Below are 17,464 nucleotides of genomic sequence, written 5' to 3'. Positions count from 1 at the left end.
TATAAGCACACCAGTCCTACAAACACATTACACTTCACTGACAGCTCAACCACCACATTTGAACAATCCACACATACTTGTTTCCAGTACCACCACCACTATCATCCTTTCAGGGAAAATAGCCCATGACTTTGGCACCCCACCCGTCACACATGCTGAAGGTTCATTATGTTTGGTCCCAGCTGACATGGTCAGATTTCAAACTTGCTCTGAGGAGCAGGAGGCTGGACAATCTGTACTGTCCTGGAAACCTCACATCCAAAATGCACATACCCATACTGTAGCCATACCCACCTCTCATTCTGCCTTGTATCTCACACATAATCAGAAAATAAAAGCAGCTCTTCCGTTTGAGATTGATCCTTCCTCCCTCCCTAGGTCTGGAACCAGGCACTGAATACATCATCTACATCTATGCTGTGAAGAACAATCAGAAGAGTGAACCACTGATTGGCAGAAAAAGGACAGGTAAAACCAAGCTCTGGATTGTTGGGTGCCAACAGGAGACTACGCCTTGCACTTGAGGAATACAGTGTCAGGACTGAAATACTGTTTTTTTCAAACACCCTGTTCAGCCACACCTTTTCTATGAGTGAAATAGGCTTTGTAAGGAGGTTTGCCTTTCTGAGATGCAGGACCTAAGATTCTGAAATTACATTCATCACTTTTAGTTGTGTTTGAACACTAAGAATGGAACAATGTGCTTGGTGCTTGATTCTTGCCTGGGTACCTAACTGATAACTAAATTAGGGTTAACACTCACATTGCTGTCTGGCACATGATGGCATCAAATGGAGAATCCATTCATTTGTTGCCCATTGCATTTCTCTTACTTTGCCACCTTCACAGTATGAGACTAAGATACCTGTAGCAAGCAAAATACTAGCTGGGTATCCAAATGTGATGAAGGAGCTAGTTTTTTCCTGCACACCAGTGATTCTTCTTACAGTGATAACCTGGGACAATCTCATAGAATCACTTCTCAGTTTGATCAGTGGTGGTGGCTTCTTTGGGTTGCAGTGTTCAAAACTGTTGCACAGCTGTATGAAAATTTCATATAACACACTTCTTATGCCTCTATATGAAAGATGTACATATACAGTATATAAATAAAGAGAGACAGAAATTACCTTTACTATCACAATGAGGTCCTAAAAAGTGTGTTGCATCTTGGGATGATTGCTAATGTTTGGTGCTTGGAGTGGTGTACAGCATCCACTCCAGCTGTTTAATTTGACACTGTTCATTTGCCATGCTTTGCTTTATGGCTTCTAACCTTTCTTTGGCTAGATGACCTTCCCACGTTGATTAGCAGACCACACCCCAACCAGCCCGACATTCTCGACGTGCCTTCCATTGACGAGGGGACCCCTTACCTCACAAACAATAGGTATGACAATGGAAACGGTATCCAACTTCCAGGCTCCTCGGGGCACCCACAGACAGTAGGACACCAGGGACAACAAGTCTTTTTTGAGGAGCATGGCTACAGACGGCCTGTACCCACTACAGCAACTCCCCTTAGGCCAGGATCCAGGCGGCTGCCGCCAAACGTAGATGAAACCATCGAAATCCCCGGGTACCAGGTGCCCATCATCGTTGAACCTTCGTACCCTCACTCCCGTGGGCCCAGGCGCAACACCACAGGTCAAGAAGCTCTTTCTCAAACAACCATCTCTTGGAGGCCGTTGCTGGAGAGCTCTGAATACATCATCTCATGTCAGCCTGTCAGCCAGGATGAAGATACTCTGCAGGTAACTGTCTTAGCAGAGGAACCATGTTAGCCTCACCTGTGGCAGCAGATTCTCTTGGAAGACCAGTCCCTTTGCTGTGTTAAGGGAGTGGCACTTGGAGTTAGCTTAGTCTGTTTAATACATGGCTGAGACCAGGAAGGACAAATTCCTCTCTCCTCTCCTTCGTGGAGAAGGCTACAGGATAAAACTGCTAAAACAGAAAGCCTTGAAATGCTGTCATCCTTAACACTTCACCAGGGAAGGGACAGTCAGGGAGCTGAGTGGGAGTTTCAATGACTGAGGTGCTGCTTTTCCAAGCCAAAGACTCTTCCTATGTCTCCCTTGGTTTCTGTTTCCCTGAAACGGCAGTAATAATATACTCCTCATGGTCAGAGTAGCTAAGTTAAATTCTCAGAATGTCTGAGGGTAATGATCTGGCTCCATCTTGGTACAGAGCATAGAGGTCAACCTAAACACCCTGTCTTTCCTATGAGAGGTAACATCTAAAGAGTATTCACTCCTCCCTACCTGTTGACTTGGCGTTGTCTCTTTTTGCAGTTCAGGGTTCCTGGCACTTCCTCCAGTGCTACACTCACGGGTCTTACAAGAGGAGCCACCTACAACATCATAGTGGAAGCCCTGAAAGATCACCGGAGGCAGAAGGTGCTGGAGGAGGTGGTCACAGTTGGCAATACTGGTAAGGAAAAGCCTTATGGAGTCTGGGTGAACCTGTGCTGTCCCTGCCTCATATCTCTTACTCAAGGCAACCTACCTGGTGCCCAAGCTTGAGAACAGTTCAGCAAGGAAACTACTACTACTGACAAGGAGAGTTTGTAGCAGGACACTACAAGTGATTTTTGAGGTCCACTGGTTTTGGATTACTGTCACACTGACCATGGGACTAGAGGTATTCTGACCTGCTGTCTAATCACAACCAATGTGCTTTGAGGCTCTATGTGTTCCTCGAGGGTCAGTGCCCAAGAGAGAGCAAGAGATCTGGTATTTTCTGCTCTTAAAGGGAGTCAGGGATCACACTGCTGTCACAGATTCCTTCCCAGCAGCTTAGCTGCCCTGTCAGTCATTTCCCACTGCTGCTGTGTGGGTTATCCAGCAGCCCCACTAGTCCAGCCCGAAGGCAGGGCAGGCTGCCCACAGAGATGCTGATGAAGCACAAACAGGCAGCATTTAGAAGCCATGTGACCAACCACAACTTGTGGTCTGAGACAGCACTTACCACAGCTGGAAAGCTTGGAGCCCACACACATCCTGTGGGACCTGGGCTTTGCTTTTACCAGCACAGGGATCTGGTCAACAGCCCTCTCTTCCTTATGTATTTTTAAGTCAAAAAGAAAATGAGAGGATAGGAGAAGAGGAAAGGAAGAGATAAAGGTTTATTTTCTCCACCCATTAAGCGTTTCCATGCAGCCTCCTAGTGCCTCCACCTTGCTGGGAAATAAAACCATTTTCCATTTCCTGCACACCAAGTTGCCTTATATTTGTCACAGACTGAACCAAGACCATTAACTCTTGACCCTGATCATCACACACTGAACTGGTGATTGTAAAACACCCACCTGCCAGTCAAGACACACCTAAGGAGAAAAATCACTCTGTCCTTACAGCATGGTTTGCTCTCCTCCTCCCATCCTCCTGCCATGAGCTAGAATCTGTAGCACTCCAAAAAAGTGTCCATGCAGCTACCAACCCCCTGCTGTCCCCAGTATCTCACAGCACATTTCTCTTAAAAAACAGGCAGAGTCAGGTCCTTGTTCTCCAGCAGCAAATGCAGAAACTCACACTTGCTTGAAACTTGGCAAATCAAAATGAAAATAGCCTTCATGTCAGGGTTTTTTTTTATCATTCAACTGCTCTGACACATGCAAATGGAAAATAAATCATGGGGAGTCTGGGCTGCTGACAGAACCATCAAGTATATGCCCCTGGGGTAGGTCCATTACTGCCAGAGCATTGTAAAAAGGAAAAAAAGGTGTGCATTCAGTGAAAATCATTCTGTCTTTCAGTAGTTCCTGTTGCTGTGTGTGATGCCTGTTTCTTCTCTTTTTGTTCCAGTGTCTGAAGGACTAAACCAGCCAGGTGATGACACCTGCTTCGATACTTACACTGGCTCCTTCTATTCCATTGGCGAGGAATGGGAACGGTTATCTGAAACTGGCTTTAAACTCTGGTGCCAGTGTTTAGGCTTTGGCAGTGGCCACTTCAGATGTGATTCTTCTAGTGAGTAGCTTGCTTTTAACCATCCCCATCCCCAGTCTCCTTGAGCACCAATGGCATGTTTGACAGAACCAACCTGATCCAAACTTGACCCAAATGACTGCAGGCTCTGAAGGTTTTTAAACCAATGTTTTGCATCCTGAGAAGTGATGGAAAACTTTGGTTACCTCTGAGCTGTGTAGCTTATCTAGTATTGCCATTCACAGCATCAACAACAATCAATATTGTATGGATAAATTACTTTTTCACCAAAATAAAATGTTGGGTTTATTTTCCCTACCCTTGCCAGGCACATGTAGATAATGTGTCGAAGTGAGACAGGCAAGACACCTAAGTGACAGTGTCTCAGTAGCCATTTAATATGACACCTTTGAATATTAACTTATGGTTGAATCTTCCTTTCCTAATTGTACACCTTGTTACAGTGGGTCAGGCAGAACTGGTGTGGATTTCAGTGGGTGTTCCAGCCAGTACTGGTATGAGAGTCTGGTTTGCATTGCAAAACCAGTTTTCTCGTTTTCTAACGCTTCTGCCCAGAGCTCTTTATTCTTTACAGGACTGTGGTTTACATGGAATACTGTCAAACTTGGTGTAAGGGAATGAAACACAAGTCTATGATTGAGCAGTTTAACATGATATATATCCAACTGATTGAAAGGATGCTTTTAAATTGTGGATTAAGCTCAGCACAGAGGGTGTTTCTGCAATTTGCATAGACTTAGAGGAGTGACTGCAGGAAAGATGCTTACTTTTACAGGATTAATATTTATATCCCATTATTTGATACACATGGCTTACCCATTGTGTCTTGCAGCCTCTGTTATACTGCATGTTTGCTTGAAAAAGATCATTTCAATATTTTTCCTCTCCTTTCCTGCCCCATGTCTATTAAATTCCCTATCGTTTCTCTTCCTCTCCTATTAGCCAACCCTCCTCTCTCTCTCTCCCCACTTTGTCACATCCTACTTACTCTTTTCCCAAGATCCTCTAGGCATTTCCTGGAGCTGAAACAGTCCTCAGCTGTTATAAATTGCAGGAGCTGAACCCATTTCCTCCTTGGGACCGAGATGAGCTGAAAAGAGTTTTTTCCTGCGCTTTTCTTGGTTCGCAAGACAATCCCAAACTGTTCTCTTCCTGCCATGTCACTGCAGCATATGGGATAACTCCTGTTTCTTGTTCCTCTGCCTTCTCCAGAGTGGTGCCATGATAATGGAGTTAACTACAAGATTGGTGAGAAGTGGGATCGGCAAGGGGAGAATGGCCAGATGATGAGCTGCACCTGCCTTGGGAATGGAAAAGGAGAATTCAAGTGTGAACCTCGTAAGTCTCCTTCTGATGTTCATTTGAGCTCCCATCCAGGAAATTTCAGCATCTCAGGGCTGTTCCCATTACATTTTGGTCCTGCCATGGGGGCAGGCAGGTTATCTCTGTGTCTCGTTTGAGTTTTGGAGGCTGAACTGATGACAGCTTCAATCTGTTCTCACAAGAGCAGAAGGCATAAATCTCACATTCCCAAGCTCAAAAAGAAACCCTCTTTTGTTAGCAAAGGTCACAGCACACTCAGCACCTGTCTGCCTTTGGCCCTGGAGCCACACACGAGGGACACAGCACTGCACTAAGTGGTGTGGATTACCCCATTTGGGACTTTTCTGCAGAGCCTGTCGCCTGCAGCTCTTGACTTCACACTGTGAACTAAACTGCATTACTTTTGTCAGGCAGATACCCTCATGCTCTAGTTTAAAGCGTTTAAAGTTAATTCATAAAAATGATTGATGTTCCCCTGCCAGTCCACGAGCCTCTGGTCAAACACACTGGCCAGGGGTTCCCCTTCAGATCACCCAGCTGCTCTGAGAGTGCTTAAAGCCAAGCACAGGCTCTACACCTCTGTATTCTACTCTGCCTGTCCCTCCACAGATGAGACCACATGCTATGATGATGGAAAGATGTACCAAGTTGGAGAGCAGTGGCAGAAGGAGTACTTTGGGGCCATCTGCTCCTGCACTTGTTACGGAGGACAGCAGGTAAGCAGGAGGGATGGGGCATGCTGAACACAGAGAGTGAAGAGAGGAGGCTGTGCTGGGGTGCAATTCTAAGACTGCTGGGTTTCAGGTCACAGAAAGGGCCAAAATAGGCCTATATACAGAGTAAAATAATTAGTAGGAGAGCTTAAGCCCTTGCAGTGTACTTGCAACACCACTCTCACTGGTGTTGGTAGCTCTGTACGTTGATCTGTTGATACATGTTCATAGATGTGTATGAATTAATGGCTTTAAGCTGAAGGAGGGTAGATTCAGATTAGATAGTGGGAAGAAATTCTTTACTGTGAGGGTGCTGAGGCACTGGCACAGGTTGCCCAGAGAAGCTGTGGCTGCCCCATCCCTGGGAGTCTTCAAAGCCAGGTTGGATGTGGCTTGGAGCACCCTAGTCCAGTGGAAGCTGTCCTGGCCCATGGCCTGGGGGTTGAAAGAAGGTAATCTTTAAGGTTCCTTCCAAACCAAACCATTCTCTGATTCTGTGAACAATGTGAGCTCCTTGGCCATTGCATCAGCATGATTTGACCATTACATTCTGTAGTCTGACCCCACCTGGAATACTCACTGTAGTTCTGGTGTCCTCAACATAAGGAGGACATGGAAATGTTTGAACAAGTCCAGAGGAGGCCACAGAGTTGCTAAGAGCACTGGAGCATCTCCCTGTGAGGACAGGCTGAGGGAGTTGGGGCTGTTCAGCCTGGAGAAGAGAAGACTGAGTGGAGACCTCAGAGCAACTTTTCAAGATCTGAAGAGCCAGAGAGGGACTTCTTGTTAGGAACTGCAATGATAGGACAAGGGGTAATGGCTTCAAATTGAGGGAGGGAAAGTTTAGGTTAGGTATTAGAAAAATGTTTTTCCCTGTGAGGGTGGTGAGACACTGGCACAGGTTGCCCAGGGATGTGGTGGCTGTCCCAACACTGGTGGTGTCCAGGGCCAGGCTGGATGAGGCCTTGAGGAACCTGATCTAGTGAGGTGTCCCGGCCCAGGGCAGGGGGTTGGGACTGGATGATCTCTGTAAGGTCCATTCCAACCCTGAAATTCTATGATTCTGTGATTTTAGGGCTGGCGCTGTGACAACTGCCGCAGACCCAGCGTGGAGGTGGCCCCCGAAGGCTCTGCTGGCCATACCTACACACAGTTTACACAGAGATACCACCAGGCCACAAACACTGTGAGTACACCTGCCTTCTCTACCTTCCATTCCTGCCAGTCCGGTCTGTGGCACAGACATGTAGTGTGTGTGCAGGGCTCGAGGGCGAGAGTAGTGTGCAGCTTTCTGCTCTGTCAGGAGTGCATGGCAGCCCTTGAGCCAGCAAACCACCACTCTGCACAGCACGTACGCTTGAGCTCCCACCGCCACACACACCATCAGTGCCACACTCACAGCAGCAGGACCTCTCCTTGCATGCTCCGAGGCTGTAGTGCATGTAGTGATTTCTGAGCCTTCACACGCTGCTGCAAACCAGCTGTGTGCTTTGTGCTGGGAAAGCTAAACAGCCCCTCAGGCTGGCAATGATTCTCAGCCCAAACCACACCAGAGACATGTCTGTCCTCCCAGGACAGAAAACTAACTGATTTCCTTCCCTCCTGACAGAACGTCAACTGCCCCATTGAGTGTTTCATGCCCCTAGATGTACAGGCAGACACACAACATCCACGGGGAAAGTAACATCGAGCAAGACTTCTTGCGGCAATGGCAACAGACAAACCAAAGTATAAATACCTATCTGCCACGATTACCATCCAAACTGGAGTGATGCTAGCAAAATTGCATCTTTTGATAATGGCCCTCTGCTCTGGAGCCATTTTCCCAGCTTAAGCTCAACTCACAGCTTCTCCAAGCGCCACTCTTGGAGTGTTTCAGACTTTTCTCATGATTGATAGTGATTATCTTGGTTTTGCTCAAAGTGTTGAATACCAGTCAGTATTTTCAAATTTAAAGGGGGGAGGAAAGAAAAAAGCAGGGGAGGTGCTACACCACAAATTTGGTGGGGGATCAGAATATTAAGGGAGAGGAAGGGTGTATAAATTCAAGGTTCCCATGCTATGCCAAGAACATTTGAGTACCACATTACTGAAGTTTAGGGATAGGAAAGTCCAACGAACACTTCTGCTTTCACATAAGCGTGCAGCCAGCAATAAGATAGGAACAGCAAATCCAATCACTGTGATATTTAAAATATGCACAGTCCTAAGTCTTTCTCAATGATCCTAGTATTTTTCTAGCTGTATCTTTATATCTCATACTGTTATTTATCAGTTTTGTTCCCCTGACCTTCAAGTGTTTTTATATGGGAATAAAATGTATTGAAGACACTTAGTATGCAGTTGACAAAGAGGAATTTGGTGTAATTATGATCAGTGATTATTTTTATACTGTAAGTGCCAAAGCTTTACTACTGTGGAAAAGAAAAAAACAACTCTTTTAATAAAAAGATTTACAAACCAGACATACAGTTTAAGTGATTCTCTTTGCTGCCATGGAATTCAGGATGAAGATGGTTGTTCTGAGCTGGATTGTTCTGAGCGGGATTATTCTGAGCGGGACTATTCTGAACGGGATGATTCTGAGCTGGAGTAACATTGCCTTGACACAAGATGGAACAAACATCCCAGTGAAGCGTCAAGTAAACCTCAAGAGACTATTTGTAGAGCAGCTTGCTAACTAAAGGCTTCCAGCTGCACCCCCTGCCCCTGTAGAGTGCAGACAGTGAGCAGGTATGGCCAGAGGCACAGGCTTGCTTTGGGGAACAGCAGGGGAGGGAAAGGAAAACAGTCCCTGCTTTGCACATGAACTGAGGTAGAGATGGTCCTAATCCAGCCAGACGCATACATACCTAAAATAAGCTTCTGTGGATGACTTGCCGAAATCAGTGAGACCATCCAAACCTGTGAAGTTGGTTATGTTCGAAGATTGAAAAACCAGCAGGGGAGAGACAGCACAGGCCACTTGCACAACTCCTATATGCTTCTACCTCATGGGGTAGGGAGGAAGGTAAAAGAAATTCTCCTCAAAACCCTTTTTAAAACAAAGCCAGTCTTCATTAGAGGGAACAGTCAGCAGTAAGTTCCTTTCGCTTGCGCTGCCAACGCTGCAAACACCTGTACAGCATTTGCAAACGCACAGCAGGAAAGGCTCTGTCGCATTCCCCTCAGCTGCACAAGCACTGTATTGCTCAAGCCAATGGGTTCTTCTGGATTGAATAAAGCATTTCATGAAAATAGAATTTGGCTTCTTGACATGAGAAACACATAGGGCAGTTGCTTTCAGAGAGGGCTATCTATAGAGCGACCAAAACAGCTGCAAAGACTATGATGATTGCAGCAGCAATCACTTCTAGCCCTCCAATGTTCAGGAGCCAAATGAGTACCTAAAATACATGAGAACTAAAACTGGCCTAGCTAGGGACACAGAAGAATACTTTCCCATTAAACTAGATTGCTATTCATTTGGTTTTCCCTAGTGACGACTATGTATTTTGGACCAGAGAACAATTGCAAAGATCCCTCCCAGCCACTTTGCCACTAAGTAACTCCTTCACTTCATGGACACACAGGAATTGCTCAGCTGAAGAGGAGACATAGTCCACTTCATCTCCTCACTCATCTCTTTTAACAGCAGCAAACACCTCCTCCTCCGAGGAAGCATTAGGAGATAAAATGATTTAAACAGCATATTTGCCCAAGCTCCCTGAAGAGGTTGTCCATGCCTTAAAGCAAGAAGGTTTACAATGCTGATAAGTTCTGTTTAACATCCACTAGTGCAATGCCAGGTATTTTGTCACTCAGCTATTTAAGTCCCCTTTGAAAACCACTAGCAGAGTGCAGCACAGAGGCCGCAGTAACCTATGAGATCCAAGGTCTCAACCACACATCTCTCCTAGAAATCATCAGCCACAGAAGGAACCAAGTATTTTAGGGTTCCCATGTTTCACCCAGGCCCTAGTGCATAGAGTGGCCACACAACAGCAGCTGAACCTTAGGAGAGTCTTGATTTATATCCACAGTCCGTTTGAGCCTTAAGATAACTGATGTCCGACCCAAGTTACCTTCAAGGCACATGCAGCTGCCTTTCAGTTGCCCTGGGCTCCCAAACAAGGTGCTCACAGCTATACCAAGCCCAACAGCATCTAAGCCCTTGGCTGTTCTCCAGAAGAGGAGGCACGTCTCCTGAGGTTTGTCTGCTCAGTTGACTCAGCTTTGTTTAGAGCACAGGAGCAACCAGAGTCAGGGCTCTTTGCTCCAGGGAGGAGTCCTTTGGTGGCTGGCGGAAAAAAAATAAATAATAAAAACCCCTCCTCTGCTACTGACTGCCAAGGCCAAGAATTATTCCTTCCCACTCTCCATTTACTTCCACCCTTTGGGAGCTGTTCTGCCAGCACAGGACCTGCCAGGGGCAAGGTGCCATACAGTGATGGTGCAAATCCAAGTCTGTCAGCAGCCTGCTCTGCAACACATCAGCTGAAGGAGCAGGCCTGTACCCTGTGAGAAAGGACATGCCCTTTCCTATGGGAAACAGATACCAAGCAGAGCTATGCAGTTCACTTTTGATCACTGCAACCATCCAAGGGAGAAGTAATTCCTTCAGTCTGCAGATGAGCATGCTTCCTAAGGAAGCCATCTGGAGCACCACAGCCATACCTTACAGAGAACCACTCACAGCTTCAGGGGAAGCTTCCTTCAATGGGAAGGCTTCAGGCTAGTTGAAACTGTCACTGCAGCCAGAGTGACAAGTTACCCCGAGGGGCATTCCCGTGAAGTCACCTCACAGCTGAAACCAGAGTATTTTATCAGCCCTTAGCCAGACAAGTGAGGCGGGGCCAGCAAGGACAATTGGTGCAATTCCCCAACTCTTGACAGCTCTTTTAACCTTACCACAGGCACAGCAGGAAGCAAAATCCTCCCTCTACACTTGCTCTGAGATGTGTATACTCAGCAAAAGACTGCAGACAGATCCTAGTAAATGTCTAAAGTGATCTCTGTCTCATGCAGAGATCTCACCTGCAAGATTAGTACCTATTAACTTCTATCAGTAGATTAAACAGTACCCCAAGGACAGCAAACAAAGGATGAGTGGGGAATAGCCAGAACAGGAGCTGCCATATTCTGACTATAGTCCATATTTTAGCCAATGCTTTAGAATATGCAGGTAAAGAATGGACCGAGAGACTCCCCAGAGAACCTCACAACGTGATATGTGCCAGCTACAGCAAAAACAGCATGACAGAAAAGACAGGTAAGGAACATTTTGGACTCTTCTTTGTAGAAGAGTCCAAACCCCAACTTTCAAAGTATAAGCTAATAACTCCAAACATTGACAATCCATGGGAAGCAATGGCACAGGGAACAGTCAGAGGCCATGGTTTGGGCTAGCACAGCGAACAGGTCAGCCAGTAAGCAATGGGTAAGTTTTATTTTGGACTGCTGTCTTAATCTGAGCCCAAAAAGTAGAATACTCTCTACCCTGCCTAATCCAGTCACTTGGCAATAATCCACTGTTGAGATCAGAAAAGGAAAAATAATCTGCTGTAGAGATCAGAAAGGAGAAGAGTCTGCTCCCTTTCATGCTGGAGCAAGGGCAGGTGGAATAACAGCATTAAAGCAAAACCAGTGTGTGGACTATGATATCTGAAATAAATCTTTATCCCCTAGGAAGTGTCTCTTTGCTTTGCTCCATTTGAACCAGTCTGGATCAAAGAGGCAATCAGGTAAAACAAAATACATGGCCACAGTCACAGCAAGTCAGCAGCAAAGCAAAACAAAATACATGGCCACAGTCACAGTAAGTCAGCAGCAAATTAGGAAGCACAGCCAAATTTCCCCTCCCCCAGGTCTGTTCCCTACCTGTGCACCCCCTGCTACTACTTGAGCCAAGGGAACACATGCAGACTTCCTGCTCTGCATCAGCTGAGAGCTGAGCTGACAGAAGTGTTTATTGCAAAACTTGAGGTTGTTTCTTGCCAAAACTGAACAGATTTTATAAAATGGAACCAAAAAAAGAAAACTCTTTGAAACTGTTGCAGTGATTGCCAGCAAAAACGTGTCTGGGCTCTTACTTCATATATCTCACTGTGCTCCAGATTTTCACTTTGTTTTTTTCCCCAGAGTTCAAATCTGCTTAATGCAAATTGTGGACAGCAGAGAAGGGAAGTGGCTTCAGGCAAGATGCTTCCCAGATGCCTGTGAACTCCCATCTCAACTCCTGGTATAGGAACAAGCATGTAAATTCATCTTTTACCTTGGAGAAAGCAACCTGACACTGCCAAAAGCACAGTCTAGGGCAGGATTCAGAGCACTGAAACCCAGACAGCCTCACACAAAGGACCTGCTCCCCCCTCTCCTCCCAGGGGAAGAGGATAATGGATTAAAAGCAACAGGGAAAAACTACCTGCTGACTCAAAAAAACCACTAACCACCTAACTCAGTTCAGCTTACAACACAGATTTTATCACGTCAGTAAGATGGGCAGAAGAGTAATGGCTTTCACACCTCTCTGCAGGCAGTCTAATGAATTTGTGAAATCTGGACCATAAAATCTCCCTCAGAAACACACCTTTTTCATGAGGACACACTGTTTGGACAACACAGGACCACATGGACTGCACGTAGCTAACAACTGTATGTTTATTTGCAAAAGAGGCTGATTTTCTACATTGGAAGCCAAACTTCTAGCACTTCATTCTCTGTTAACACAGTGAAAGACCTCTCCACAGAGCTGACAAACTCTTGCTAAGCAGACTGCAGGTGCCTCTCAATTAAGCCAGTGATATTCCAGTCACTGCTGCTGGTGGGACCACGACTGCAGCAGGACCACTGCAGCCCAGGGCACACTCAGTGGTGAAACAGCCGAAGGTTGGTGTGAATGAGAGTTATCCCCAGCTCGTTGCAAGCTTCAATCACAACGTCGTCGGCAGCCGAGCCAGATGGGGCAGCAATGAACTGTACTCCACTCTGGACAGAGACAGGGATAAGTGGAAGGATTAGAGCATGGAAAACCAAAATCCCCCTTGGAAGGAGCTGGCAGCCCCAGTCCTTCATCCACATCCCCTGAACCAACAAAGGCTTCCATCACCCAAAGCTGCCCCTCAAGGGAGCAGAAGTTCTCTCCACTGCTCAGAAATAAGAGTAAAATGGTTCTTCTGTAAGCAATATGCCTAGTCTTGATATCCTTAAATGGTTTAATAAACTTTAATCCTCTGTTCATCCCAAATCAATAAACTGAGCAATGGCTGGATAATTACTATCCACGTGAGACCAGTAACCACGAGGAACATCTTTCCCAGGATGTGCTATTCCAGCCAGCAGGGCAGAGCAGAGACTTTCCTCAGCAGTCCACACAAAAGTGAAAAGAAAAAGCTCAGGCTGCACAGACATTCTCTTGGAGTCACCCCAACATCCTGGCCCTGCCATGACCTTACCCGCTTAGCTCTGTCCACGTTATCCCTAAAAGGGAAGAAAGCATCGGAGCTGAGGGAGACAGCAGACATCTTGGCAATCCACTGCTTCTTGTCTGCTTCTGTGAGTTGTTTGGGCACCTCTTCAAACATCGCCTGCCACTTCACCAGGTCCTCATCCTGTGGGAATAAAAAGCCAGCTCAGCCCCAGAGCACAGGGCTCCTGGCAATCCTCTGCCAGGGACACATGTGGATGAGTGATGGCATCCCACTGACACCTAGCTCTGCTGCTGGGAACTTCACAGCAAGGGTTTTAAAACCCCAAGTGGAAATAAGTTACCACCATCAGCTCTTTCTGCAGCCTTTTAACTCCTTTCTTTCCCCCTCCTCACCCCCAGGGCTTCAGGGATTCCTTCTCCCCCCCGTAATTCCAAGATGCTCTGCTTGGCCTGCCTGCAGTGTACTGCTCTGGAAATGCCACACACATAAACAGGATCTGGTAGATGACTTAGTGCATAACAGCAGTTCAGTTTATGATTCACCTTCTGAAACAGCAACTGCTCCAGTTCTTACCCCCTTAAACAAGCAACTGCTCACAAAGATGATTCACAAAGTCCCTAATGCAGCTCTTGGCTTTCCATACTTAAAAAGGACATACTATTTTCTTGTCTCGCTGCTGCCAGTAACAGGGAGGTCAGAGGGATTCTCAGAATCCAAAATGCCACACAAGGGTTGTGTAAGAAGGTGCCACTGACAGGACAGGGAGAGTTGAAACACCAACTGTAGCTTTAACCTGTCCTTCCTGCTGGGAAAAACCATCAGCTGAAGCCAAGCTGCACACCACAGTGCAGGGCAGGGTCCAGCACCTGGGGCAAAGGGTGCAGTATTGTTAGGGCAATCAAGACACTTTGCCACTGGACCACTAAATGACCTTGGGAATCACCATCCTGGGCCCTGGCCATGTGACCTCCCAGCTCTCTGGGATCACCTATTATGACACTCACACCAGGCTAAGGGACTACATTTTGTTTCACCCAAGCTGGACAAGCTCCTGGCAGCCCTTACCTCACCGATGGTGCCAGTGACATACTGATCGATGGCGTTGGAGATCTCTGCTCTCTTCACACCTGCCTTGAACTTCATGGAGAGCACGCGGGGGTGGTGCCGCAGCCACCAGTTGTTCGCCTTGTCTCCGGCCAGACGTGTGCAGTGGATCCGGGACTGCTGCCCAGCTCCAATACCGATGACCTGAGGCACAGGGATACAAAGCAGTCTCACCTTGCAGCACAGAGATCACAATCAGAGCTACATTCCAGCCAAGCAAAGACCTCCCACAAATTAGCTGCTCCTCACCGAAGCAGAGCGAGACTGTAGATAATCAGCCAAGCAAAGACCTCCCACAAATTAGCTGCTCCTCACCGAAGCAGAAGCAGACCGAGACTGTAGATAACTAGTGAGGAAAAGTGGGAAAATACTTGCATCCCTGATCCTGTAAATTGGTTACAGGGCCAGCTCTCTGCACTGCTAACTTCCACAGTTCTGCTGAGCTGATAGTCACTCTCAAAACACTAGAGTTCTTTCATCCTTCAAAATAACACAGTCCCAGCCATCAAAGTCAAACTGTTAACATTGGCAGAGTGATACAATTATGGCTTTTAAGGCAAAACAAAATCCTGTAGGTTGCAGAAACAAACGTGACAGCCAAGACTTGCCTGCCTGCCCCTTCTTGAGGAGGGCACTGCAGTCGCAGGATTAACGCCGCAGCCCAGATCACCCAAACACCATCACCTTTCCCGGTGAGCCAGGCATGCACAGCTCCAACACATCAGCTGAGAGATGCAGAGGATGAAGGGGCAGTTTGTCTGTCAAGGCTGGTAAGGAAGTAAATTCACCGCTCACTCAAGAAGCCTGGTCACTGGGACCATGAATTGTCAAGGCCCTGGAGCAGCCACACATTTCCTACACTGCCATCTGCCAGTCCAGGATGTTTCAAATAGCTGCTGCTAATCTTATTTAATAGCACTCGTGCTTGATTATCAAATGGATCCAATGCTTCTAGAAGCAAAATCCACAGTGTTTCTTCCTCAAGGAAGCTGCTATGAAAATACAGTATTTGCTCAGCTTGTTTGCTTTTCTCAGACCACTTTCTTTGGAGTTCTCAGCAGACACAGTGTTTCAGGCACACTATAGATTAAAATACAGAGAGACTCTTTGGAGCTCAGGTAACTGAGCCATGTGTCACAGTTCCATGCACAATGCACACAAGTTCTGTAACTGAGCCATGTGTCACAGTTCCATACACAATGCACACAAGCTCCGGTATTCCATCAGGGTTGGTGCAAACTCCCACTGGAGACAAAGGCAACTCTCAGGTGATGACAGCACTGAAAACAGGATCTGGCTGGAGATATCCTGGTTATGGACACTGGCAGAACAGCCCTACAGACACAGTCTGCCTGCAGTCACAGCTGGCAAGCACATGGGACTGCACTGAGGTCTCCAGACCACCCGCTGTCCCTCAGCTCTGCCCCTGCCAGGACAGTATGCCAGGAACACAAAGACCAGACCCAGCCACCACAGATATCAAACTCAGGCTGGTAGCTTTTCCCCATGGCTTTTAGAGCTGTGGGTCCTTTCAATCCAGAAATCTGACAGAAAACAAGACTCTCCCATCATTTCCTGCTTCTGTGAAGCCACAGCTGAACTGTTCACCAGACTGTTCTCCAGGAGGACTGCTCAAGGGACAGAGTGTTGAGGCTAGTGCTGCTGGCCAATGCCTCAGAGTTTCCAACTCAGACTAGGACAGATGGTAAAGTTATAAGTTGAAGGCTGCCCTCAAAGGAATGAATCATTTGTCTTCTCATTCATCAAGACAGTGACTTCACCTCTTACCAGAACCATAAAACATGCTGCTGGATACTATTCCCACCAAGGAGCAAATGAAAGTCTTGGGCTGCTATTGAATATAATCTGCTAAGATATAACTGAAGTCATCAAGTACACAATAAACCACAAGGATGTTGGTGTCATCATAAATACTGAGCAGATGCAAAGTTTCTTACTGTTTAGTGGCACCTTTCACCCAACAAACACTCCTGATGCTCAGCCTCTGCTCTCATACCTGCCCAGTTCAACCTTCACACACTGCATCCCAAAGGAGTTCAATGCCAGCTGCACAGAGGTGTATCATCTCTTCCACAGGGGTTTATCCTCTTTCACTGGACAAAAGAGAAGGCTTAAAAATGTCTTACACAGCACTTCATTAATTGCCACTCAGCCCTTAAGGGTAGGACTAGCAAGCTAGGCTAAGTTGGGAATTGTTAGCTGAGGATGCAGATGGTGAAAAGCTCTGGACTGACTGTAGGTAGCAGAGACAAAAACACCATGCAACATTCCTGAGTTTCTAAAATATGGGATGTCCCATGCCCTTTGCCAGCCAGGATGATGCCTAATCTTCATCATGTCCTTGTGAGCTTGGGCTTGCACTCCTGTGATGGAACAGAGTGCTCTCCTACCTGTCAGCACCCAAGCAGCCTCCTCAAAAAGAGCATTTTCCTTTCCTCAGTGAGCCACTCAAAATATTTTACATTTTTTGTGACCTTAGTTTCATCAAACGATGCATAACTGAACTTCGGCTTGTATTCAACAACTCCAAAATGGCACAAACTTTGAACTTCAGTTGATCAAAGTGATGTATCCTGTCAACTCATCCTCAAATCTAGAGACATTATCCACAACACATGACTGTCAACTCATCCTCAAATCTAGAGACGTTATCCGCAACACATGGAACTGCTTTTATAACAGCTTAACTGGCAAGAGAAGATAAAAGCTGCTTCTCTGTGCCTCTCTCCAAGGAGCACACATTGTACTAGAAGGGAGTTCACAGTTGCAGCCTGGGAATAACATGCTGCTAAGATGCACTTCACTGGAAAATGCTGATCCAGAGAGAGCAAATTATTTCTTTTGTAGAAAAATATAGAACAGTCTGGGCTTGAAGGGCCCCTTAAAGCTCATCTTGTCCCCCCCCCAGCCATGGGCAGGGACCCCTTCCACTAGACCAGGTTGCTCC

The 17,464-nt window shown here is 46.6% G+C and overlaps 2 protein-coding genes across 2 annotated transcripts in view; one reads left to right on the top strand and one right to left on the bottom strand.

Annotated features, from left to right (window-relative positions):
* FN1 (fibronectin 1) overlaps positions 1-8,448 on the top strand; it is a gene marked incomplete at its 5' end in the record, with an annotated part of 55,520 nt that extends 47,072 nt beyond the window's left edge. The window contains 8 exons of the mRNA XM_009083516.1: positions 379-468; positions 1,291-1,754; positions 2,292-2,430; positions 3,804-3,968; positions 5,160-5,285; positions 5,880-5,986; positions 7,059-7,169; positions 7,593-8,448. Coding sequence (XP_009081764.1) covers positions 379-468; positions 1,291-1,754; positions 2,292-2,430; positions 3,804-3,968; positions 5,160-5,285; positions 5,880-5,986; positions 7,059-7,169; positions 7,593-7,667 — 1,277 coding nt within the window. The remainder of the gene's footprint in view (positions 1-378; positions 469-1,290; positions 1,755-2,291; positions 2,431-3,803; positions 3,969-5,159; positions 5,286-5,879; positions 5,987-7,058; positions 7,170-7,592) is intronic.
* A 4,160-nt stretch (positions 8,449-12,608) lies between these two features.
* Positions 12,609-17,464, bottom strand: part of ATIC (5-aminoimidazole-4-carboxamide ribonucleotide formyltransferase/IMP cyclohydrolase) — a gene marked incomplete at its 5' end in the record, with an annotated part of 23,331 nt that continues 18,475 nt past the window's right edge. Inside the window, 3 exons of the mRNA XM_009083515.1 lie at positions 12,609-12,949; positions 13,417-13,572; positions 14,458-14,640. Of these exons, the coding sequence (XP_009081763.1) occupies positions 12,830-12,949; positions 13,417-13,572; positions 14,458-14,640 (459 nt within the window). The remainder of the gene's footprint in view (positions 12,950-13,416; positions 13,573-14,457; positions 14,641-17,464) is intronic.

Source organism: Acanthisitta chloris, unplaced genomic scaffold, assembly GCF_000695815.1.
Source record: "Acanthisitta chloris isolate BGI_N310 unplaced genomic scaffold, ASM69581v1 scaffold11361, whole genome shotgun sequence".
Taxonomy (NCBI): Eukaryota; Metazoa; Chordata; class Aves; order Passeriformes; family Acanthisittidae; genus Acanthisitta; species Acanthisitta chloris.
This window is presented reverse-complemented; position numbering and strand designations above follow the sequence as displayed.